Genomic DNA, 25,930 nt, shown 5'->3' with positions numbered 1-25,930 from the left:
GGGGTGGGGCAGGGCTTCACAGGGCCCCGAAGGGCGGGGATGAGATGAGAAAATTTTCTCCGTCATGCAGGGCAGGGCGGGGATGGAGTAAGACAAAGCCATGCAGGGCGGGGACGATGACCCCATCCTTCGGCCCCGCCCTGCCCCATTGCCATCCCTAGTTTCAAGTTTTACTTTTACCACATAAATATTCTCAATAAATAAATGAATAAGTAAATAAATAAATATATATATATATATATATATATAGAGAGAGAGAGAGAGGGAGAGAGAGAGGCCGAGTACAGATTTTATATATATATATATATATATAGAGAGAGAGAGAGAGGGAGAGAGAGAGGCCGAGTACAGATTAAAACTTGTGGGCCCAGCTTAGGAGGAAAAAAGACCCACTTGCACATAAATCCTGACCCAACACACAGATTAGAGCGAAAAGAGGAAGAGGCCAGCCTCCCAAGGAACAAGCGTTCCTCGGGAATAACCAAGCAAGCCACTTGTACCAGAAGTCAAGAAACCGAGGAAGGTGGAAGAAACATGTAAGCAAAGAAGAAAGGAAATATCCAAATAAAGTAGTAATCACCTCCCCATTTAATGCACTGTACCAACTCAAATGGCCGCATTTACTGAAGGAATGACCCCTAAATAGTAGCCTCACATCTTGCAGCACATTCTACCACCTCCAGCACAACCCTGATGAGACAACCATCCAAAGGAAGACCCCTAACTGTACAAGTAGAGGGTTAGGATGCAATCCAACAGACTATATAAGGAAAGGAAACCCCTCCAAATTGGGGGACAAGAAACTAAAAGAAAATAGGAGAATCGTTAACTTGGAAAGAAGAAGGACTGAGAGATGGATTGGTCTCCCAGTATTAAGGTCAAACTTGTCGATTTGCACCATGTTAGTCGAAGCCACTCGAGACCAGGAAGTCATATATCGCATGAACAGGAGACACGAAACCTTAGGTTGGAGATTGACCATCTATGTAAACGACTCCAATGTAGAGTGCACGTTAGGGAGGATAGAACACCTCCTTTAAGCCAAAGCTTTGAGTCAGAAGGAGATCAAAGCAATAAGCAAAGATCTAGAACTCCTCCGAGTGAATCTTTTACAACGTCCTCTCATACAAGAGGTGGGGAAAGACGTTGTAGAAGAAGAAACAAAAATTTTCCCCTTGAAAATGTAGGGAATGATGCTATTAGTAGGGCCTTGTGCCAGATTTCTAGGTCACTTGTTACACGCCGCATTTATAAGGCCAAGCTCCCTCATGACTTTACCCAACTGACCTTTACCATTTACAATGGGAGGACTAACCCAGTGAAGCATGTGAGCCATTTTAATCAAAGAATGGTCATTCACTCCAGAAACGAGACTCTCATGTGTAAAGTGTTCCCCTCTAGCCTCGGACCCATTGCTATGAGATGGTTTGATGGATTGGAGGAGGGCTTGATAAGGTCCTACAAGGAGCTTAAGCGTTCTAGGCTAGATTCGTGACCTGTAGTAGGATTCCTATGCCTTTGGATTCTCTACTTTCTAAGGGCATCAGAGAGGGGGAGACCTTAAAAACCTATTTTGATAGGTATTGGGAGCTTTTCAATGAAATCAATGGAGATTTCGAGGGTGTGGCTTCAGGACCTTTTAAAGTGGGACTTCCCATGAATCACGACCTAAGAAAGTCCCTCACCGTGAAGCTTGCTTAGAATATGCATCAACTAATTGATCACATTGACAAACACAAGAGGGTTGAAAAAGATCAAGTACAGAGCAAAGGGAAGGCCAAGGTTTTCACATCCGAGAAGAGGGATTCTCTGCCTGATAGATATGGCCTTAACCGACCAAGGAGAGACTTTTTTAGTCAACCCCCCCAGAGTAATACCCTAGTGGTCAGCTTGGTGTTCAAGGAGCCCATATATAGGGTCCTTGAGAAGATAAAAATGAACCTTACTTCAAATGGACCAACAAGATAGAGGGGGACCCACCAAAAGAAATCAAAGTCAGTGCTACTAATATCATCAAGACCAGGGCTATACAACCAAGGATTGCAGAACCTTATGTGACTACTTAGAGTAGTTAGTCAAGGCTAGAAAGTTGAAGCAGTTCATGCATCAATCCCCTAGGTAGGAGAGCTAGACAGGACAGGGATACCAAAGAAAGGTGGCTCCACGCCCACTATTAAGAACTATCAATGTCATTTTTGTTACACCATATAAGGAGTCAGGGCCTTCGTCCAAGTTATATCCATTTCATCATAACCCGAATTTGGAGATGAGGATAAAGGATCCAAGAGGATTAAGGCAAAGCTGGAACTGATCCTAGGCTTCTTGGAGTCAAATAAAGTGGGGACCTTTCAACTTTATGATGATTCACTAGTGATTACCCTCCGGATTGGAGGGTTTGATGTGAAAAAGGGTAATGGTAGACCAAGAAAGTAGAGCTAAGGTCATGTACCCAGACCTATACAAGGGGCTAAACTTAAAGCACGAGGACCTTAGCAAGTATAACTCCCCGTTAGTGGGGTTCGATGGAAGAACCATGATCCCCAAGGGGATGATTAAGCTGTCGATACAGACGAGAAATGAAGTGGTCAAGGTGGAATTCATTGTAGTTGATGCTTATTCACCCTACATCGTAATTTTGGCAAGGCCATGGCCTCACACTATGGGGCAGTCTCCTCTACTTTGCATATAAAGGTGAAGCACCCAACCGAAGGACGAGTGGGGAGCTGGTAGGTCGCCAGAAGATAGCCAAGTAGTGTATGGTTACTACTATTAGGAACTAGTCAACTCAAATGGATCCCCTTAACCAAAGTCACATTTCAAAGCAATCAGTAGTAGGAAAGTTAGTGGGCTCGGATACAATCGCGATGGGCAATTTGCAGTGTGAGGAATTGGAGAAAGTTATCTTTGGTTCGAACAAAGAGAAAATTTTCCAAGTTGGGACCCAATTTCCCCTACCTGAGAAGGAAAAGCTATTGATCTTCCATAAGAATCACTTAGATGTTTTCTTTTGGAGCCCATATAAGGCCCTGTGAGTAGACCCAGAATTCATTTGTCATCATCTCAATGTGAATCTAGCTATCACGCTGAAGAGGCAACAACCTTGGCGATCTTCTAAAGAGGATGCTAATGCAGTAAAAGATGAGGTCAATAAAATCAAGCAAGCTAGAGCAATTAAAAAAGTCTTTTACCCCGAATGGTTGGTTAACATAGTTGTCGTGCAAAAGTCAGGGAAGTGAAGGGTTTATGTCAACTTCACAGATTTGGATAAAGCCTGCCCTAAAGACCTCTTCTCGATTCCTCGAATCGATCAGCTTGTTGATGCCATATTTGGCCATCCTCAGATGAGTTTTTTAGACTTCTTCCAATGTCACCATTAAATACCATTGGCACTACCAAATCAAGAGAAGACAGCGTTTCTAACTCCTACCGGGAACTACCACTATCGAGTGATACCTTTTGGCTTAAAGAACGCTGGCTTCACCTATCAAAGAATGCTGACGAGGATGTTCGAAGCCCAGCTAGGCAAGAACGTGGAAGCTTATATCGATGGCATGGTGGTAAAGAGCAAGTAAGCATCCAAGCACCTAAGTGACTTGGAAGAGGTATTCTCAGTGCTCAGAAAATATAAATTATGCCTAAACATTTTCAAATGTTCATTCAACGTGGGCTCGGGGAAATTCCTTGGATACATGATCACTCATTGAGGAATTGAAGTTAATCCCGACCAGATTAAAGCCATACATGACCTGCACCCACCTCAAAATTTGAAGGAAGTACAGAGGCTGATCGGGTTTATGGCAGCTTTGAATAGATTCATCTCTCGATTAGCTGATCACTATAGACCATTTTTTCAATTACTTCACAAGTGGAAGGATTTCACTTAGACCGAGGAATGGGATCAGGCCTTTGAGGAACTAAAGAAATATTTGGCTTATCCACTGATCTTGTTTAGACCCGAGAGGGAAGAGGTACTATTCACATATTTAGCATTTACAACCCATGCAGTAAGTCTAGTCCTAGTTCGAATAGATGTAGGGGTACAGAAACCCATCTATTACGTGAGCATGTCCCTTAAGGATGAAGAAACCAAGTATTTACCCTTGGAGAAAAGCTATTTTGGCCATAATACATGCCACCAAGATGCTTCCCCATTATTTTCAAGTGTATACAGTCATCATCCTCACTCAACTACTATTATAGGCACTGCTTCGGAGGTCGAACTATACAAGGAGAGTGGCCAAATGGGAAACCATGTTAGGAGAATTTGACATCAAATACTTACCCTGTACGACTATGAAGGGGCAGGTTCTGTCCAACCTAATAGCTAAGTTCACTGAGGGAATGGGAAAGTATGAAACCGAGGTGGAAGGGACACCCAATAAACAAATGTCACCCATTTTAACATCCCATCCACCATTTTGGGAACTGTACGTGGATGGGGTCGCAAACCAAAAGGAATCTAGAATTGGAGTTGTTCTAGTATCTCCTCAGCGAGTGACCATGGAGAAATTCCTAAGGTTGGGCTTTCCAACCACGAATAACGAGGTGGAGTATAAAGCCCTTCAGGCAAAGCTTGGATTTGGTAAAGCAGCTAGGGGGTAAGGCTATAAAGATTTTTTCTGACTAAAGGCTGTGAGAGACCGCGCTCCCAGCCCGTTTTTAGGATGTTGAGCCAAACTCACGTGAATGGGTGGAGTCGTGTTATTGCCTCTCAAAATGGAGATTCGACTAGTTATATTTTTCCCTTTAGATTAAGGGTTTTACAATGGAGTCACCACTTATTTAATTATTGGGATAAATAAGAAAACCAAAATTGAAAAATTCCTCATTTAATTAATTTTCAATTGAATTTACATTTATCATAGGAAAATTACATGGCTTTAGTCCTAAATACAATCTAAGATAAAGTACATGGTTTTGTTTTCTAGTTACAATCTAAAAAATCGAAAATTACATGAATAAATATTTGATCTACTAACCCTTGATCCAAGCTTGGAGGCTATATTACAAGGTAGGAATGTGTTAGGCACCCACCTTGCCCAATAAAACCAGTCTTCTAGACTATGGTGGCCAATATTTATATCATATCATCTAATATGTCAATCAATTTACATGTTGAATTTAATGTGTGTGCATGTGATAAACCCTAATTCAATTTATTAAGCATTGCATTTGGATTGAAAAATAAATTCTAGTGAATGTGTGTAGATGGTGATATCCTAGATTCAAGAATTTGAAAGAACTGTGAAACAAACATGTTTTTCATATTTTTTACTTAAAACTAGTGTTATGCACGAACATGTGATGAACAACCAAGAACATAGGGATGGCAATTTTTGCCCAACCCGCGGGTACTCGGCCCGGCCAGACCCTAATGGGCCGGGTTTTACCCGATCCGATTAGGAATAGGGTCGGGTATGGGTTTAATAAAAAAAAAAACCCGAAGTGGGTCCGAGTCAGGTCCGGGTTTTATCAAAAAAACCCAAGACCCAACCCCAGACCCGGCCCGTTTAAAACCTGGTTTCCCCAAATTACAAAAATACCCTTTCTCTATATATATAAACCTATCTAACCCTAATCCGTAATCCCTCATTTCATTTTCTTCAACCTTCCTCCCTCTCCCTCGCCTCCCTCCCTCATCATTTCAGCCTCCCTCCCACATCTCATCCTCACCCTCATGGAGGAGCACGGATCTCGTGGTGGTCATCGTTTGTAGTGGAGGTGCATGGATCTCGTGGTGGTCGCCATTTGTCACGGAGGAGCACGGATCTTGTGAGGTCAGGCGAAGATTGCTGAAGCTACTGTCTGAGTTCTTCATTTTTTTTTTTGGGTCCATTTCCTCTTAATAGTTTTTGTTTTTGGGTATTTGATGTTTGAGGATTCATGTAAGGATCGGTCCATAAATGGAGTTTTGTTTCCTCTATTTTTTATGTTTATTTATTATTTATTGTCTAAAAATCTCATTTCAGTAAGACTGATGCTTCAATGATGATTGATTTGTATTTGTGTTGCTATTGCTGTTGCTGTATTTGTGTTGCTGTTGATGTTTGTGTTTGTGCTTGTTTTTTTTATTTATTATTTAAATTAATAAGATTAGTCGAATTGGGCCACGGATGAGGCGGTGCAGGCTTAACGTAGTCAAAAATAAATTTGGGCTTAATTTTTTTTTTTTTTTTTTTTTTTGGGTCCATTTCCTCTTAATAGTTTTTGTTTTTGGGTATTTGATGTTTGAGGATTCATGTAAGGATCGGTCCATAAATGGAGTTTTGTTTCCTCTATTTTTTATGTTTATTTATTATTTATTGTCTAAAAATCTCATTTCAGTAAGACTGATGCTTCAATGATGATTGATTTGTATTTGTGTTGCTATTGCTGTTGCTGTATTTGTGTTGCTGTTGATGTTTGTGTTTGTGCTTGTTTTTTTTATTTATTATTTAAATTAATAAGATTAGTCGAATTGGGCCACGGATGAGGCGGTGCAGGCTTAACGTAGTCAAAAATAAATTTGGGCTTAATTTTTTTTTTTTTTGGTTGGGCCACGAATTAGGCCCAATCCCTAAACGGGGCCCGCGGGGCCCGTGAAGCCCGACTGGGGTGGGTTCGGGCCCTGGAAAAAAACCCGGTACCCTAAACGGGCTGAGTCCGGGCCACGGATCTTGCCCCGCAGGTCGGGTCCGGGTATGGAAAAACCCGGCCCGAACCCGACCCGTTGCCATTCCTACGAGAACATATGAAGAACATATAAGAACAATTAAGAACATTCAAACATATTCAAGGGAATTTAAATGATTACTATCATGCTTTAATCTTAAACTCTCATCATGAAAACACAAAAAAAATAATTAGGGAAAGGGATTATACCTTCATGCAAGATCCATATGGTAAAAGAGGAGACTCTTGAGGGAGGTCCTAGCTGTACAAGTGGAGGGCTAAGCTACAATCCAACGGACTATATAAGGAAATGAAACCTCTCCAAATTAGGGGTCAAGAAACTAAAAGAAAGCAGGAGAATTGTGTAGTATAACCCTGTATCTGAAACTTGAACTTAATACGAACATTGGCTCTTCAGCCAGATCCAAGTGTTAATTCCCAACTTGGTCTTTCTTGAATGATTTTTTTTTTTTTTTTTTTTAATCTCAAACTTAGCATTTAGACCATAAGATTACATGAAAATTGACCTCGAAAACCCATAACTCTAAACAAATTAATTGTATTGGACCTTCCAACTTAACTCCACCACCCTAAGTGGGCTTAGCGTATTTTTGGGCCCATACAATATATATGTATATATACTACAAAAATCTTACAAATTAATTCGAGAATAGGTAGTAGACTTTAATCAAATTGTGCTTTTGATAATTTTTTTTTTATTTTTTTTAATACAAAATAGAAATTCTACTCTAGTGTGAAGCTCCTTCCTGGAGACTTGAACCCCGACCCTTACCCCCTACATCCCACAAGCACTTATACTTGTAGAGTGACTATCGCATTAAGAGTGTGCGGTGGTTTTTCTTTTAAGAATTGATTGGTGATATATTAGTGTGTAAACTTAATGTAATAAAATTTATTATACCTAGAATTAAGTAGTGCCATAAACACAACAATTTCACAATAATTTTATAACAACACTTAAGTAGCAAGGTGTTGCTTGTTTTTATCATACCTAGCATTAAGTAGTGCCATAAACACAACAATTTCACAATAATTTTACAACAACACTTAGGTAGCAAGTTGTTGCTCATTTTTATTTAAGTTTTTTATAGTCATTTGAATACTAGACTAATCCTTAAGCACGTTAATCTTCCTCCAAACACATGACATGAATAAATTCTCAAAGACCATCATCAAAATAGTTACACATGCACGTCTCTTCTCAATTAAAAAAATTAAACTCGTCAATAATAGAGCTAGATCAACATAGTATATGTGTAATATCTGAGACTTAACAATTAACACATTGGGTACCATTATTTTCCTACCCAAATCCCAAACAATGAGCTCACATTATGGTAATATGGTGTGTCCATTTCCACCATACTTTTAATACAATTGTCATGACTTACATGAAACTTTAGAATGAATAATTACAATTAAGCTTTTCATACTGTTAAATTATCGATTGTCTCAAAAGCTTAATATAATTCAAATTGGGCCAAAATGGGCATTTGTCCCTTTCGCTCAAAACAAGTAGCAAAAAACTCTTATTTTAAAATTATTTATCAAAATGCTCCTGTTTTGAAACTCGGTTTTTAAAAAATTGAGTTTTAAAGAAAAACTCAATTTAATAAAAATTGAGTTACTTGCAAAATGTTACATGGAACTCGAGTTCCATATATTTTTTTTATTTAGTTTTTTTTCTATAACTCGATTTTCTAAAAATCGAGTTTTTCATTGAAACTTGATTTTTAGAAAATCGAGTTTAAAACAGGAGTATATGACTAAATCGTTTCAAAACATGAGCATTTTGCTACTTGTTTTAGGCGAAAGAGGCAAATGCCCATTTTGGCCATNTACAAAAATACCCTTTCTCTATATATATAAACCTATCTAACCCTAATCCGTAATCCCTCATTTCATTTTCTTCAACCTTCCTCCCTCTCCCTCGCCTCCCTCCCTCATCATTTCAGCCTCCCTCCCACATCTCATCCTCACCCTCATGGAGGAGCACGGATCTCGTGGTGGTCATCGTTTGTAGTGGAGGTGCATGGATCTCGTGGTGGTCGCCATTTGTCACGGAGGAGCACGGATCTTGTGAGGTCAGGCGAAGATTGCTGAAGCTACTGTCTGAGTTCTTCATTTTTTTTTTTGGGTCCATTTCCTCTTAATAGTTTTTGTTTTTGGGTATTTGATGTTTGAGGATTCATGTAAGGATCGGTCCATAAATGGAGTTTTGTTTCCTCTATTTTTTATGTTTATTTATTATTTATTGTCTAAAAATCTCATTTCAGTAAGACTGATGCTTCAATGATGATTGATTTGTATTTGTGTTGCTATTGCTGTTGCTGTATTTGTGTTGCTGTTGATGTTTGTGTTTGTGCTTGTTTTTTTTATTTATTATTTAAATTAATAAGATTAGTCGAATTGGGCCACGGATGAGGCGGTGCAGGCTTAACGTAGTCAAAAATAAATTTGGGCTTAATTTTTTTTTTTTTTGGTTGGGCCACGAATTAGGCCCAATCCCTAAACGGGGCCCGCGGGGCCCGTGAAGCCCGACTGGGGTGGGTTCGGGCCCTGGAAAAAAACCCGGTACCCTAAACGGGCTGAGTCCGGGCCACGGATCTTGCCCCGCAGGTCGGGTCCGGGTATGGAAAAACCCGGCCCGAACCCGACCCGTTGCCATTCCTACGAGAACATATGAAGAACATATAAGAACAATTAAGAACATTCAAACATATTCAAGGGAATTTAAATGATTACTATCATGCTTTAATCTTAAACTCTCATCATGAAAACACAAAAAAAATAATTAGGGAAAGGGATTATACCTTCATGCAAGATCCATATGGTAAAAGAGGAGACTCTTGAGGGAGGTCCTAGCTGTACAAGTGGAGGGCTAAGCTACAATCCAACGGACTATATAAGGAAATGAAACCTCTCCAAATTAGGGGTCAAGAAACTAAAAGAAAGCAGGAGAATTGTGTAGTATAACCCTGTATCTGAAACTTGAACTTAATACGAACATTGGCTCTTCAGCCAGATCCAAGTGTTAATTCCCAACTTGGTCTTTCTTGAATGATTTTTTTTTTTTTTTTTTTAAATCTCAAACTTAGCATTTAGACCATAAGATTACATGAAAATTGACCTCGAAAACCCATAACTCTAAACAAATTAATTGTATTGGACCTTCCAACCTAACTCCACCACCCTAAGTGGGCTTAGCGTATTTTTGGGCCCATACAATATATATGTATATATACTACAAAAATCTTACAAATTAATTCGAGAATAGGTAGTAGACTTTAATCAAATTGTGCTTTTGATTATTTTTTTTATTTTTTTTAATACAAAATAGAAATTCTACTCTAGTGTGAAGCTCCTTCCTGGAGACTTGAACCCCGACCCTTACCCCCTACATCCCACAAGCACTTATACTTGTAGAGTGACTATCGCATTAAGAGTGTGCGGTGGTTTTTCTTTTAAGAATTGATTGGTGATATATTAGTGTGTAAACTTAATGTAATAAAATTTATTATACCTAGAATTAAGTAGTGCCATAAACACAACAATTTCACAATAATTTTATAACAACACTTAAGTAGCAAGGTGTTGCTTGTTTTTATCATACCTAGCATTAAGTAGTGCCATAAACACAACAATTTCACAATAATTTTACAACAACACTTAGGTAGCAAGTTGTTGCTCATTTTTATTTAAGTCCACAACTAATATCAAATTTTTACCTACTATTAACAACTTTCTACTTAGGTTTTGTTATAAAATTATTGTAAAAAATATTGTGTTCATAGCTTTATTCTCATAATTTTATATATACTAGCTTTGGCATGGGGTATGCATACTAGAGGGTTTTTTTTTTTTTTTTTTTTTAAATTATCAAAACTTTACATTCATCTAAATTTGAGGGTTATGCGTTTGCTAATGATAGATAAATGCATAAATCTCATCCAAAAAAAAAAAATTACTTAAACCTTGAATTATAATGAAAAAATTTATTAAGCATGTTTTTTCCTTCCATAACATAGGCTCAATGAAACAAATTGGTATAAAAAATCAAATTCTTGAATAAACCTGCAGTAATCTTTTGCATTAGTTAAAAGCTTTTTATATTTTTATCGTCAAGAATTTGGAGTACCATCTGATGAATTCTGTTATATCAGTGGGCTGAAAGTCTCAGATGTTGATGATTTTGTAATAAGTCTTGAGAAAATAAACACAGAATCAGAGGAGACCGGTGGAAGCCGGCCAAGAATCTTCCGATGGCAAAGTTAGTCTCTTTGTAATTCCAAAAAAGTTGGAAGTATCTGAATGTCCTACCCTCTCATTGGCGATTGTTTTTCAAATTAACTTAAACGTTAAATATATATCATATATATATATATATATATATATGAGACTCATAACTCATTTGGTTATGGGTTATCAAATCAACTTTTCCAAAGCATAACTTTGTTTTTTTAAAAAGAAAGATATAAAGTACAACTTTTTCAAATAATCTATTTTGTATTAAACTAACACTCAACATCACTCAGATAAAATCCATTAGAATTTGACATGAGAGAGAGAAAATCAATTGGCATTGGTCAAGAATCAAGATACTTCTCATCATCACAAAGGGTTCCATAGATTGATAAAAGTGAACTAATTGAACCTTCCTTCCCTCACTCCTCACTCCTACTAAGAGGGAAAGATTATGTCCATAGTCCACAAACTTTCCCAACCCACGATTTATGAACTCGAAGAGTGGTCAACGGCTAAGACAAAAATTAAAGTGCCCGAATATGGGTGACCACGTTGTTGTGTGCTCGTTGTCGTTGGTGGGGTTATTGCATGGCACGTTTATGAGTCCCACACTCGAACCCTTCGCGCCGTTAGATGCTTGACCGGTTCCATCGGTCAACAACCAAACGGTTTAAGCGTCGAAAACATAGGGTGGGAATGGACAGGTGTGACTGCACGTGGAGAAACACGCCGACATGATCTCACAACGGTTGGAAACGGAAAATTGCTGAGTTGGCATTCGCTCTTTTTGCACCATCGCAATGTTGTATTCGTATTATTACCCGCACCAAACCAAACCTCCCCCCCGCCATAAAGCGATAAAGCAAAGCAGCATCCAACTTAGAAAATTTTCCTTTTCAGCAGGACCTTTTCTCCTTCACGGATTTGCCCCCTGTTCTGTACCATTTTCACATTCATATCCAAACTCTTTTATTCTTTTAATACAAGGGCATTTTTCGAATTTTGGATAATGGAATTTAGGGCACCATGTAATTAAGCAATTTTTTGCCAGGATTCCCCTATCATATTATCCTAATTATATTATATTATATATATTACCATTTACTTATTAAAAAAGATGTACATATATATTTTGCTCTAGGGCCAAAACATAACGAGAAAAAAACAAAAAAAAAATCGAGTAATTCCTTTTAAACTTGCTTTTGATAATAACAAAAACAATTCGATCAAGTTTAGATAGTAAATATAAGCAAAAGTAATTTGCATTACCAAACCTTTTAACTCTTTAGTTTATGCGTGTTTTCCATTTAACTAAACTGGAAAAATATCTTGTTGTTGAATAAAAAATTTGGGATTCAAACTCTATCTACACAAAAAATAAAAAGATGTCTTAGGTTGATTATAAGAGCAATCATTATGAAGTAGAAGATATAGGTTTGAATATATATATATATATATTCATCTTAATTCAAGGTTAGCAAATCTAAGCTTTAATGTTGTCAACATTTCATTCTACTAATTCCTTCGGTAGGGCTGTTCATGGGTTATTATAGGTCTTGATCCAACTCTGTCACGTGACAGGTCGAAGGACTGTCATCAACCAAAACGGTTATCGAATCGATTCGAGTCAGGCTTTTCATATGTCGAGTCAATTTCGGATAGAATCTAGAAGGTGACGACAATAACGATCGGCAAATCTTGTCGAAGACTTTATATTTCCTCATGATCTCGTTAGAGATCAAAAGATCTTGGTCAGATATGGGAGAAAATCGTGATATATTTAGTTGGAGGTTTGGTCGGGTTGGTTTATATCAAGTTTCATATGAGATCAAAAGATCTTGGTCAGATATGGGAGAAAATCGTGATATATTTAGTTGGAGGTTTGGTCGGGTTGGTTTATATCAAGTTTCATAGGGGAACTTGACACTCAACTCGCTCTTGACAAGTTTTGGAGGAGGACACTCACCGCCGACTACCACAAGCGTCAATTCAAGCGGTTGTCGGCTTAGGTTGGGGCGAGTGGGTCAAGTGGCTAGGTCTGGTGGATAACCCTACCCTTAGGGGACACCAGGTGGTCAGCTCAATAAACCTGAAAAATGTGTCATAAACAAGTGATTTCAAATTCTATCTACTATAATATTGGTTCATAGGATTTCCAGAATATAAAATAGAATAATTTATTCTAGTTTGGGACACCACCTCTTTATAAATCATTTTATAAAATTAAAATACATTGAATGTTTTTTTATATATAAAAAAGTGCTGAACAAAAAGGTGGAGTTGAATAAATCAAGAAGAAAAGAATGCTTAATAATAATAAAAATTAAAATAAAATAAAAAAAGAAGAAGAAGAAGAAGAGGAAGAATGCATTTGATATATCGGTATTCCGAAAATGACCTTGGTGAGAAAAAGTAGGGAGTGGAGGGCTATTTGGAGAGAAGGGTAATGGTATATCCGTCCTCACAAAGCAACCGAAAGCAGAGAGCCAGCTGTTTGCACTACGAACGTGACGCGTGATGGGGTCCGTCAGATTAGATATTCGGAACTAACGGTCATGATTTTGTGAAATTGCATTTGAGGTCATTTAACCTGAATTTCATTTGCATTGCACCTTCACCCCTTATTTTTTAAACAGGAGGGCGGGTATCTCACTCAGCCACAAACCACAACAACAAAATTCCGTTAAACAAAGCGACAAACACACAGTTTCATTCAAATTCATAACTCCAAAGGTACCCTTTTTGTTTTTTGGTTTTGTTTTTAATTTTTCATTGGTATAATGTGCTTGTACATTGATTAATTTTGATCGTTTAAGGTTTCGGATATGATATTCTAGTGATCTATTTTCCTTTTTTGTTCTTGACAACGTTGTTGGGTTTTCATTGATCGTCTTAGAAACATTTCTTTTCTTCTTCTTCTTCTTTTTTTCCCCTTTTTGTGGGGTTCAGGATTTGCATTTTTTTTCTTCTGATTATTGTTATAATACGTGATGCATAGAATTGGATCGAATTCATAGATTGATGGGCTTGGATCCATGATGGGTTTTCGTAGTTCAACTTATTGGGCGCATTGGATTGTTAGGTTCCTCTCACTGTTTTGATTTCGATGCATGTAAATTTGTTGCTTTGATCGAACTCGAAAATATTTTAGAGTATAAATCACTGGTTGCGATTTTAGCTGGTAGATTTTAGATCATGTTGAATTTCTATATATTTTTTCTTTCAAAGATTCAATTTTTTGGAAATTGGTTGGGGTAATGATTGTATATTTTCCTGTATTTGTTGAATTTTACGCCCAGTTATAATGGGTTAGGAATGTACTGGCTTATGAGGTTTGAATGAACCAGGTTCTGTAATGCATATCTTCATTTTGACTCCATGAGAGGATCTGCCAATTTTGGAATAGTGAATTGTCATTATTTTTTTTTTCCTAATGCATATAGTTATGATTTATATGATGAGCAACTGCTATTCCTTGAATTTGAATATAATGGTGGTGTCTTTCTGCAGAAGGCAATAGAAAATGGCAGAAACTGAGGATATTCAGCCTCTCGTGTGTGATAATGGAACCGGAATGGTCAAGGTAATAATCCAAAATCTATTATTGTGTTAACCATTTTTGTTTTAGTTTCATTCGAAATACTAAGTGCTTTTCTCCAAAGGTGATGGTAGTCAGTTTCTGCTTACTTTAGAACCTAGATTCTAATGGCTTTGATGGATCTGAAATTGCCAGGCTGGATTTGCGGGAGATGATGCTCCAAGGGCTGTGTTCCCTAGTATTGTAGGTCGCCCTCGTCACACTGGTGTGATGGTTGGTATGGGCCAAAAGGATGCCTATGTTGGGGATGAGGCACAATCAAAGAGAGGTATTTTGACATTGAAATACCCAATTGAGCATGGTATTGTTAGCAATTGGGATGACATGGAGAAGATCTGGCATCACACCTTCTACAATGAACTTCGTGTGGCTCCAGAAGAGCATCCAGTTCTTCTCACAGAAGCACCTCTCAACCCAAAGGCCAATCGTGAGAAAATGACTCAGATTATGTTTGAGACATTCAACACTCCAGCTATGTATGTCGCTATCCAGGCTGTCCTTTCCCTTTATGCTAGTGGACGTACAACTGGTGAGCAATTAGCATCAGTTATCTAACTGCTTTTTTGGTTAATGTGATAATATTACACTTAAAATTTAGAGAGACAAAAAATAGAAACTCTTGGTAAAAGGAAATATTTGATAATAGATATTTTACTGTATGACAATTTAGAGAGACAAAAACACATATTTGCCTCTCATGATAAATTTCTTTTCCTGAAATTGATTTGAGAAACAAAATCATTCATGAAAAGAATTTATGTTTTATTGCAATGTGATGTGCCTTATTTTCATATCATGAGCAAGTGCTTTCAGGAATGCATCATGTAATCTTTGGTTTGTACAGAATAGTGAAATCTTGCAAACTTGCTATGAAATTGATACTATGTGTTCATCTGTTTTATGTTTTGCTTTTTGTCTTTTAGGTATTGTTCTAGACTCAGGAGATGGTGTAAGTCACACAGTTCCCATCTATGAAGGTTATGCCCTCCCACATGCCATCCTGCGTTTGGACCTGGCAGGCCGTGATCTCACAGATGCTCTTATGAAAATCTTGACTGAGCGTGGTTACTCTTTCACCACTACTGCCGAGCGTGAAATTGTGAGGGACATGAAGGAGAAACTAGCCTATATTGCCCTGGACTATGAACAAGAGCTAGAGACAGCAAAGACGAGCTCAGCTGTGGAGAAGAGCTATGAGTTACCTGATGGACAGGTGATTACCATTGGTGCTGAACGATTCCGCTGTCCAGAAGTACTCTTCCAGCCATCCATGATTGGGATGGAATCTGCTGGCATACACGAAACCACATACAATTCTATCATGAAGTGTGACGTCGATATTAGGAAGGATCTCTATGGTAATATTGTCCTCAGTGGTGGTTCCACTATGTTCCCAGGCATTGCTGATAGGATGAGCAAGGAGATTACAGCATTAGCTCCAAGTAGTATGAAAATTAAAGTGGTTGCTCCACCAGAGAGGAAGTACAGTGTCTGGATTGGAGGCTCCATTTTGGCATCTCTCAGCACCTTCCAACAGGTAATGTGCTATACAAGGCCAATGCTTTGTGAATGATTATGACCATATAATAAGTATGAGACAATTTATTATAATTTATTAATAACTTGTTTAGAAAACAAAATATAAATTTATTACAACACAACAGCACAAATTGTGTTAAGCTTATGACTGCTTGTTAAAACTTAAAAATAGCAATTTGCCTCACCCAACAAGCCATAGTGGTATTTTGGCTACTTGCTAACGTGATAGTTTTGGTAAATTCTAAAATGATTGAAGTATTTCTGACTAAAAAAAACCCTTCTTCTGCATGCAGATGTGGATTGCTAAGGCTGAGTATGACGAATCCGGACCATCAATTGTTCACAGGAAATGCTTCTAGTCTTGCAAAGAAAGAGTTGGGCAAAGAATTTACCGGATACATATATTACAGAGAGGCTTCTAATCAAGTGGTTGAAGGATTCCCTTTGTATTTCTTTCCCCCTTTTTCTTCATTCATGTTTGTTTCTCTGTGTTTTTCTTTTGTTTTGCTGGGACAGTGAACATGGAGGCAAGCAAATTAAGTTCAAGATTCATATTTTTCCTTACTATGTTGTAGAAGAGTTGTGTATTGTTACTGATTTGGTTTGGGTTGAAACGGAAATTCTTTTCATTATAATTTATTTGAGGGCTCTTTTTATAAATTAGAATGACCTATATTCCTTTTTATGTGGGCTGTTTTCTGCAACTTTATATTGTCACAATATCTGATTAAGTATGTAGTCCACGTGGATGGAAATCTATTGGAACAAAAGCAACAATTATTTACAGCATCAGAAGCGTGTAACTCTGGATGAAGTTAAAAACCATGCATTCAGCACACACAAAAAAAAGGGTAAAAAACCATGCACACAGATCTCTAGATTTTAGAGGTACAGGCGTACGGCAAGAAAAGCCCGATAATTTGGTCACCATTGTACGGATCTGACAAAGCAAACTAAATAAGCACATAGTCTGAGATTTTAACTAATGACATGGGTTGAGATTCTGATCAAATGCGCAGGCTAAACAAATCGGAGTAGTAGTATGCTATGTTTAAAAACAAAAAAACTTGGATTTCTGGACAAAGCTACGAGTGAAAGCATGGGTTTAGAACTAGTTTATGTGAAGTATCCCATGTACGTAGGGGAAACAAACCAGCTCATGCCTTATCACGATACGCATAGCACACAAACAATTTGTGTGCATTGATAGTATTGGGGTCATTTTCCGATTCATCACGTCACGTATCTGAACTTGATTGGACTTTTTCGTTGATCTGAGTTTAGATCAAGGATGTAAATCCACCACTCTCATCTGCACAAATGGTAAAAAAAAAAAAAAACGACTAGTCGTGTCTCGGTGCTACGTAGCACTCAATTAACCTGCAAAATGAGGGAAGAACGCTATGAACAGCTCCCACAACATAAAATCTTGATGTTAGTTTCAGAATAAAGGATTATATATATATATATATATAGGCATAGCTGAGAAAAAATTTAATTAGATTTCAGATTGAAATTCAATTAAGTCTAATTTTGCACCACATGTCTCATCTAATCTAAGCTTTTAAATTTTTGTGCTATGTGAATTAATCTATATCTATATAATACTAAAAATTAAAGCGTAACTTTTAATGTTGCTATGCTCACATTAAGCCATGTCAGCAGTTATGTCATTCCCATCATTTTTTCTAAATTTGTCCTACAATTTTAAAATAGTTTTTATAAATTTTAAAATACTAATAAAATTAAAATAATTTTCAGTCTATCTCCACCATAAAGCCCACTTCTTATAAATTTAATTCCACCATAAAGCCCAGACCTAGGCCTTTTCAACCAAAAACCCTTTGAAAATCACGGTTATAGCTTTTGTTATTTCCACCGAAAACCCTTTGAAAATCACGATTACAACTTTTTGTATTTCCTTCCCTTTTGTTGCACGGTTTAAAATTACAGTCTCCCCATGTTTTGTTTCACCGTGTTAGATTTAGTTCCTTCCCCTTCCCTATCTTCTAACAGTAGCCTCTCTATCATTCTTCCTCCACTCCTCACAGTATATAAATACTAACAAAAATTGGATGATTCAGTTGAGGTATCTCTAAATCCCAGTTTGTTTTGTGCTCTATTCTTTTGCTTGATGTTTTTTATTCCCTTTTTACATATTGTTACTACCTCTTTCGTGCTGTGGTGTAACCGTTTTTAATTGAAGCTTTACCTCTTTATGGTCTGTTCATCTTGAGTTTTTGGAATGGGTCTTATCCTATGTGACTCCAACGACTTTAGTGCAACTCAGATTAATTCGTGTGCTGTGTGAAAAATAAGGCAATGTTATATAAATCAATATTGTTGTAGCTGAAGAAATTTTCCCAATTTCCTTTGTGATAGTGGAATGAGAAATTTGTGTATGTATTACAATGCCAAATATCTATGTCAGTGTAATTTCATACCCAAAGTAATTCGATTAGGGTTTTCAATATTGTAGCAACTTTCCATTGTGATAGTGGGATGAGAAATCTATGTATCTATTACAATGCCAAATATCTGTATCGAATTTTCTATGTCAGCATAGATTGATACCCAAGGTAATTGGATTAGAGTTTTGACTTTGTTGTTTGTCTCCACTTCTATCAAATGTTCTGTGTCAGCGTAGATTGATACCCATGGTAATTGGATTAGAGTTTTGACTTTGTTGTTTGTCTCTACTTCTATCAAAAGTTCCCTCAAAAGGTGCCTTGAGCAGTAACACTAGAGAAGGACTAGGCACATCTTTGTTGCTATGCTCATGGCATTTTTGTTTCATACTTTTCAGACCAACAATATTGATCTCATTCAAAGGGAAAGTGTTAACTGCAATTATAGCAGTTGGAAAATCAATTGTGGTGCAATAAGTTATTTGATGAAATTTCAATCCAAATTCACATGAATGATTAAAATTTCAGACTATTTAATTCCACCATATATTCTAGAAAAAGAAAATATACAAACCAATTAAATAGTACAAAAGTCTTTTTTCCCTCCAAGAAACCACTATACTAGCACTATGAACTACTTAGTTTGCATTCCTTTTATTCAAACAAAAGAACAATTATCAAACTCCTTCGCCAATACCCAAACCTATCCTCCAGCTCTTATAGCATCAATATATACCTTAAGGGCTTGCCATGATGATAAACTTTTGTAACGCACAATAAATAACTGAAGTACATCAACCATGTGTCTCCTTGGTCCACAAGTGTCAGGGTTAGATTCAAAGCTATTACCACTATGGAGGCAGCAGTAGCAGCACTTCTTGACAAAAAAACAAATATGCAAGTGGTCAGAGCTTGATACAGTTGCACATACTCAAAACAGTTTAAGTAACCAAAAGAAATAGGACATTATTGAATGAGTTGCTTTGTTGGGAAATCCCATTGTAATAAATCTGGATTGTTTCTTCAAGCATGTCCAATTCTCAATTATAATAAAATGAAAATGTTATGCTAAAATATTTTTAAATTCTCTTTTGGTACACTAAAATAATTTTAATATTATGTTTTGGTTGTGTAGGCTGTTCAGTTTTTCTACCAATTTATTATGGATTATCTATTAAATTACAAATACAAAAGCTAGAATATTTCTACGAGTATCTCTAAATGTCAGTTGTAAATAAAATTCAATGTTTTGCTAAAATAGTCCTCATATTATTTTTGGTAGTGTAGACTGTTCATATTATCCACCAGTTATTTGAAATGATTTTTAGGTAGGTGTAATCAAATATCTTTCTATAATTTGACTGAGAAATGAGAATTAAGAAAAAAACATTTCATGGAGAGATATTGCTACTTCTGGAATTGTTTCAAACAAACCAATCAAAGATTGAATTTCTAGGAGGTTGAATAATGTCATTGATCAGTTAAATGGACAACTTAGGAGAGAGTAAAAGTTAAAGGGAATAAAATAGTGCAAGAGAAAAGGGTCCTCAAGTTGTCTTTCTTGGGTTCATAATTTTTGAATTGTAAAAGAAAAAAAAAAGACATATAGAGCGTGTAGGTGAGAATTTGGGGCAGTGCTAAAATAGGCAATGGAAGCTTTTAACACAAAGTGAAAGAGTAGAAATAGAGGGAGATTAAAAGCAAAAACATAGGGAGATAAAAAACAAAAAACAAGGTTGGTCTATAAAACAAGGTTGGTTTAAGTATTTTCATTTAACACCATTTTGATTACCATTTTACCCACCAGTTGCTCACAAGTTACCTGTTAATTTGCATGTTTTTAAGCTGGATTGTTTCTTCAAGTATATCTAACTCTCAATTATAAATAAAATGAAAAGGTCATGCTAAAATATTTTTTATATTATCTTTTGGTTGTGTAGGTTGTTCATATTTTCTACCAGTTGATTACGGATTATTTATTAAATTACAAGTTCAAAAGCAAGATTGTTTCGTCAAGTATGTCCAACTTTCAATTAATGAAAAGGCTATTCTAAAATATTTTTATATTATCTTTTGGTTTCTACTAAATTATAATTGATTATCTATTAAATTGCAAGCTCACACAAGCTGGAATATCTCTTCTAGTCTCTTTAAAATGAAATGTTTTGCTAAAATAGTCCTCTCTCTCTTCCCTCTTTCGTCTCTTCCTCTCCTTATATAAGTTAATCACTCCTTCATGCCTCCTTTCTATCTCCCCTCTTGTTGCTCTTCATGTCTTTCACAATTTCAAAACTTCAAAATTATTAATACTGATAGAAACAACTGAAATAGTCATAAAACAAATAACCATTTCTTCCTTCTTACTCTGTACGTATGGTCTTTGAGAAAATTTTCTCCATACAAACTTTGGCTTTTTCACTAAGAAATACTTAGGAACCAAGTCCTTCACTTTACGGCAAGCACTCAATCTTACACGTTCAACCAAACGGGGGTTTTGTATGATTATACTTAGATGATTCTGCAATGTCATGATGAATGGGTTGGTTGTGTTTTACCATATAATCCAAGTAATCATGTAATTTATGAATTAAAAGGGATATATATTGTGGGATTATTTCATATGTTGCAATTTAAAAAAATAATTTAAAATAACACACTGACTTATTAAAAATATATGATCTATAATATATTAATTCAATAAATAAAAAAAATCATATCAATGCACAGGTCTGCGACTAGTTTAGTGTAAAAATTGGATTTCAATTAGAATTTAATTTTGAGCCACGTGTCCTATCAAATCTTTTTTTTTTTTTAATTTTTATGCCAAGTGAATTAATTCAATGTAGAAAATGAGAAGTCCAATATAAATAAACCTAAGTAATATATATAGGGTTGAGATCAAGTTACACCTGGTGTAACTCTAAACAATGTTAAACCAATCAGATGTAATTTATCATTCGATCCATAAACTAATCTTCTATGCATTATTTCAAACTACAAAAACTTAAATTTAAACAATTGATTGATGACATGGCTATTGATCTTTGATCACCTTGAAATTTTGCAAGCACAAAGAATATACGAAAATAATTTAATCTAACGATGAATTTGTCAAAAGTTGCATCCAATTAAAAACAATTGGTTGGTGTAACATTGCCTAAAATTACACTAGGTGTAACTTGAGCCTATCCAATATAGGGTTGGATCAAGTTACACCTGGTGTAACTCTAAGCAATGTTACACCACTCAATAATTTATTATTGATCTACCATTTATTCTAAAAAAAAAATTGTTATTGAATTCATATTTTGAAAATCCAATAGTTGAATTACATGTTCTATATGTTTTTAATATACATGCCAAATTTCATGCCACCAGATATAATTTACCATTTGATCCATAAACTAATCTTCTATGTATTATTTCAAACTACACGAATTTGAATTTAAACAATCGGTTGATGACATGACATGGATATTGATCTTTGATCACCTTTAAATTTTGCAAGCATGGAGAATATACAAAGATAATTTAATCTAACGGTAAATTTGTCAAAATTTGCATCCAATTAAAAACTATTGATTGGTGTAACACTGCTTGGTGTAACTCTAAGCAGTGTTACATCACTCAATAATTTATTATTGAATTCATATTTTGAAAATCCAATTGTTGAATTACATGTTCTATATGTTCTTAACATACATGCCAAATTTCATGTCAATCAGATGTAACTTACCATTCGATCCATAAACTAATCTTCTATGCATTATTTCAAACTACAAAAACTTGAATTTAAACAATCAATTGATGACATGGCTATTAATCTTTGATCATCTTGAAATTTTGCAAGTATGGAGAATATACGAATATAATTTAATCTAACTGTGGATTTGTCAAAATTTGCATCCAATTAAAAACTATTGGTTGGTGTAACTCTAAGCAATGTTACACAACTCAATAATTTATTATTTATTTCATTTTTTGAAAATCCAATTGTTGAATTATATGTTCTTAACATACATGCCAAATTTCATGCCAATCAAATATGATTTACCATTTGATCCATAAACTAATCTTCTATGCATTATTTCAAGCTACAAAAACTTGAATTTAAATAATTGATTGATGACATGGCTATTAATCTTTAATCACATTGAAATTTTGTAAAAATGGAGAATATACAAAGATAATTTAATCTAACAGTGGATTTGTCAAAATTTACACTAGGTGTAACTTAAACGTAACCCTCTGTGTGTGTGTGTGTGTGTGTGTGTTTATAACCAAAGCTTAGAGAATATTTGATTAGGATCAAAATTAGATTTTTGCTGTTTTTTTTTTTTTCCCCAAACTAATAAGTATATTTTTTATACTTGTTTCTATTTAGATATTTTATATGTGAAGATTTTGAATGTAACAAACTATAATTGTGCTAAACAATCCCATGCACTCATCCCCATTTAATTTAGGAGACACTATTGCACCAATTTATTCTTTTATTTTGTGTTGTATTTAGTAGGATTTCATGGACAATGATAGTGAATTAATATTGTATATATAGTGTCTAACAGTGATTTTCAAAATTATATACTTAACACTAGTGTAATAAAAAATTTGGCGTAACTAATATCGTTAAAATTGCAAAAGAAAATCATTTTAATACCTTCAAATGTCCTTGTCGAACTAATATCCTATATAGTTAATAATTTAAACTAATATTAATAGCACCACTATAATTTATCATTTATGTGCGTAAACACATGTTACATACTAATTATAAGTAATAAGATGAACAAGAAAGAGAAACTCCTATTTAGTTAACTCAGAAAATATTAGTATTGATATTAGTATGCACTAGCTTTAATTAGCGAAAATTTTCAGAAAGGGAAAACTGATTATTAGAGTATTCACACTCCAAAATGTCATCATATTCTATTTTACCGTTTAAAAAAAAAAAAAAAAAAACTTTATCAATTATACAATACTATTTGACAATACTCTAACATCCCAACTTTTATTTTATAATACAATCCTAAACTAATAAGTATATTTTTTATACTTGTTTCTATTTAGATATTTTATATGTGAAGATTTTGAATGTAACAAACTATAATTGTGCTAAACAATCCCATGCACTCATCCCATTTAATTTAGGAGACACTATTGCACCAATTTATTCTTTTATTTTGTGTTGTATTTAGTAGGATTTCATGGACAATGATAGTGAATTAATATTGTATATATAGTGTCTAACAGTGATTTTCAAAATTATATACTTAACACGTGTAATAAAAAATTTGGCGTAACTAATATCGTTAAAATTGCAAAAGAAAATCATTTTAATACCTTCAAATGTCCTGGTCGAACTAATATCCTATATAGTTAATAATTTAAACTAATATTAATAGCACCACTATAATTTATCATTTATGTGCGTAAACACATGTTACATACTAATTATAAGTAATAAGATGAACAAGAAAGAGAAACTCCTATTTAGTTAACTCAGAAAATATTAGTATGCACTAGCTTTAATTAGCGAAAATTTTCAAAAAGGGAAAACTGATTATTAGAGTATTCACACCCCAAAATGTCATCATATTCTATTTTACCGTTTAAAAAAAAGAAAAAAAAACTTTATCAATTATACAATACTATTTGACAATACTCTAACATTCCAACGTTTATTTTATAATACAACATATTAAAATAATATTTATACACAATAAAATAATATATCATAAAATCACCATCATTTACAGTAAATACATTAACTACAATGCATTTAATAAAAAGTAAGAGAGAGAGAAAATTAAATAATAATATTAGAGTTTACCATTCAGCTATAGCAAAAAAATTTTGTAATACTTAGCTTTTACCATTTTTGATAAAGTGGAGATTTTGGACTTAAAATGCTAAAAAATACTTACATTTAACATTTGACATTTGGGAGGCCTCGAAAACTACTTCCCTAAAGGGAATGTGCCCTTCTCAATTTGCTAAATTTGAGGAATCCGGACAAATAACATTAAATGATGATTGAATCTTTAGAATGTGTGTCGAGTGAAGGGTGTATGGTCAGCAGACATGGTGTTCTTCCATGAGTTATTGAATCCAGCATGGGCCCATTTGTCTCACTAGTGTTCTAAGCCCAATGGAAAGGCAATTTAGAGTGCCCAAACTGGTGGAAAAAGACTCTTTTACCCTCTAATAGACTGCTCCTAACTATCGCATTTGTTGGTCTCTCTTCCTAACTATCGCATTTGTTGGTCTCTCTTCCACAGGTGGGCCTATCCGCACAGTAAAACGGAAGAGATTTTAGTAACTTGGTTTGGTGGAAGGGAAATTTTTAGATACTTTTGGAGGACGAATTAATGATACTCTCTAGTCTCTCCTCTCACATTTATGGTGAACATCACCATTAATTTAATGAGTGAATCACACCATAAACATAAGAGGAGGGTGTATCATTCTCCATACTCCAACAATATCTAAGTATTGCTCTGGTCGAAAATCCCCTGTTGATATTGATGGTGGACCTTGTGGGCTTGCCGTGTTTATTGTCTCAACCAATGATTTCTAGGGCATGAGTTTCTTTCTGGGTTCAAAATTTCAAATTGAGCCAAATTCATAAGGGCCTATTTGGTTAATTGAAAAAAGTTGTGTTTTTTATTTTCATTTTCAATTTTCAGTGGGACCCATCATAAAAAAACTTGTTTGGTTTAAGAACTCACCCGCTTTCCTTTCCGTCAGTTGCCCCTCAACCACATTAGGGGTCTTTGTACTCAATTTTCATTTTCAGTATCCTAAAAGTTGAATTTGAATACAAAAAATAAAAACACCTTTTTAGCATTTTCATTTTCATAGAAAACGAATACAGTGGCAATTTCGTAAATATTGTAAAAATACAAAGGACCCCACTTGATTGATGTGAGTGTGTAAGTGAAAAAAGAAAAAAATAATACCAAACCATGTATTCAAAATAACTTACTAAACACCCTCAAATATAAAAATGGGTCATTTTTTTTATATTCAATTTTAGAATTTAAATACAGAAAGAGAAAATAAAAATGAAAATAAAATTGAAAAGTGAATACACCAGATTTTAGAGCCAAACATACCTAGCATTTCATGAGCTATTTCGGGCTTCAATTTACTGGCACATGAAGGCTGAAGCTTGTGGGCCTTGAGGCTTTATTATTTTTTATTTGATGTCCAAAAAATGCCGTTAGCAGTTAGAAGAGTCACCTGAGATTCTAGTGAGCTTTTAACTTCGGATTTACTCCAAACAAATAGAACCAAATTCTGCTCTCTTCTCTAAATTTTTTTTAAATGGTTGAAATTACAGTTAAGTACAGCACAATAGCAAAAATACATTTGTTTCATCATGTTACACAAAATACCAAATGCTCAATACTTTATGGCAAATACATAGTTATTTCACTTCTAGAATCCTCCACTCTAATTCTCT

The 25,930-nt window shown here is 35.2% G+C and overlaps 1 protein-coding gene across 2 annotated transcripts; it reads left to right on the top strand.

The window, feature by feature from the left end:
- The first annotated feature begins 13,521 nt into the window (after positions 1–13,521).
- LOC112001967 (actin) lies at positions 13,522–16,714 on the top strand. Of its 2 annotated transcripts, none has more exons than XM_024034147.2 (5): positions 13,522–13,650; positions 14,428–14,500; positions 14,651–15,044; positions 15,439–16,052; positions 16,348–16,714. In XM_024034147.2, the coding sequence occupies exons 2-5, from the start codon at positions 14,441–14,443 to the stop codon at positions 16,411–16,413; spliced, it is 1,134 nt and encodes a 377-aa protein (XP_023889915.1). In that variant the 5' UTR covers positions 13,522–13,650; positions 14,428–14,440; the 3' UTR covers positions 16,414–16,714. The 2 variants fall into 2 exon arrangements, with proteins under 2 accessions (XP_023889915.1, XP_065632147.1); XM_065776075.1 differs by lacking the exon at positions 13,522–13,650 and adding an exon at positions 13,877–13,994.
- The last annotated feature ends 9,216 nt before the right edge of the window (positions 16,715–25,930 follow it).

This window comes from Quercus suber, unplaced genomic scaffold (assembly GCF_002906115.3).
Source record: "Quercus suber isolate HL8 unplaced genomic scaffold, Cork oak 2.0 scaffold_127, whole genome shotgun sequence".
NCBI lineage: Eukaryota > Viridiplantae > Streptophyta > Magnoliopsida > Fagales > Fagaceae > Quercus > Quercus suber.
The sequence above is the reverse complement of the archived record's forward strand: the minus strand, read 5'-3'. Positions and strand labels throughout refer to the sequence as shown.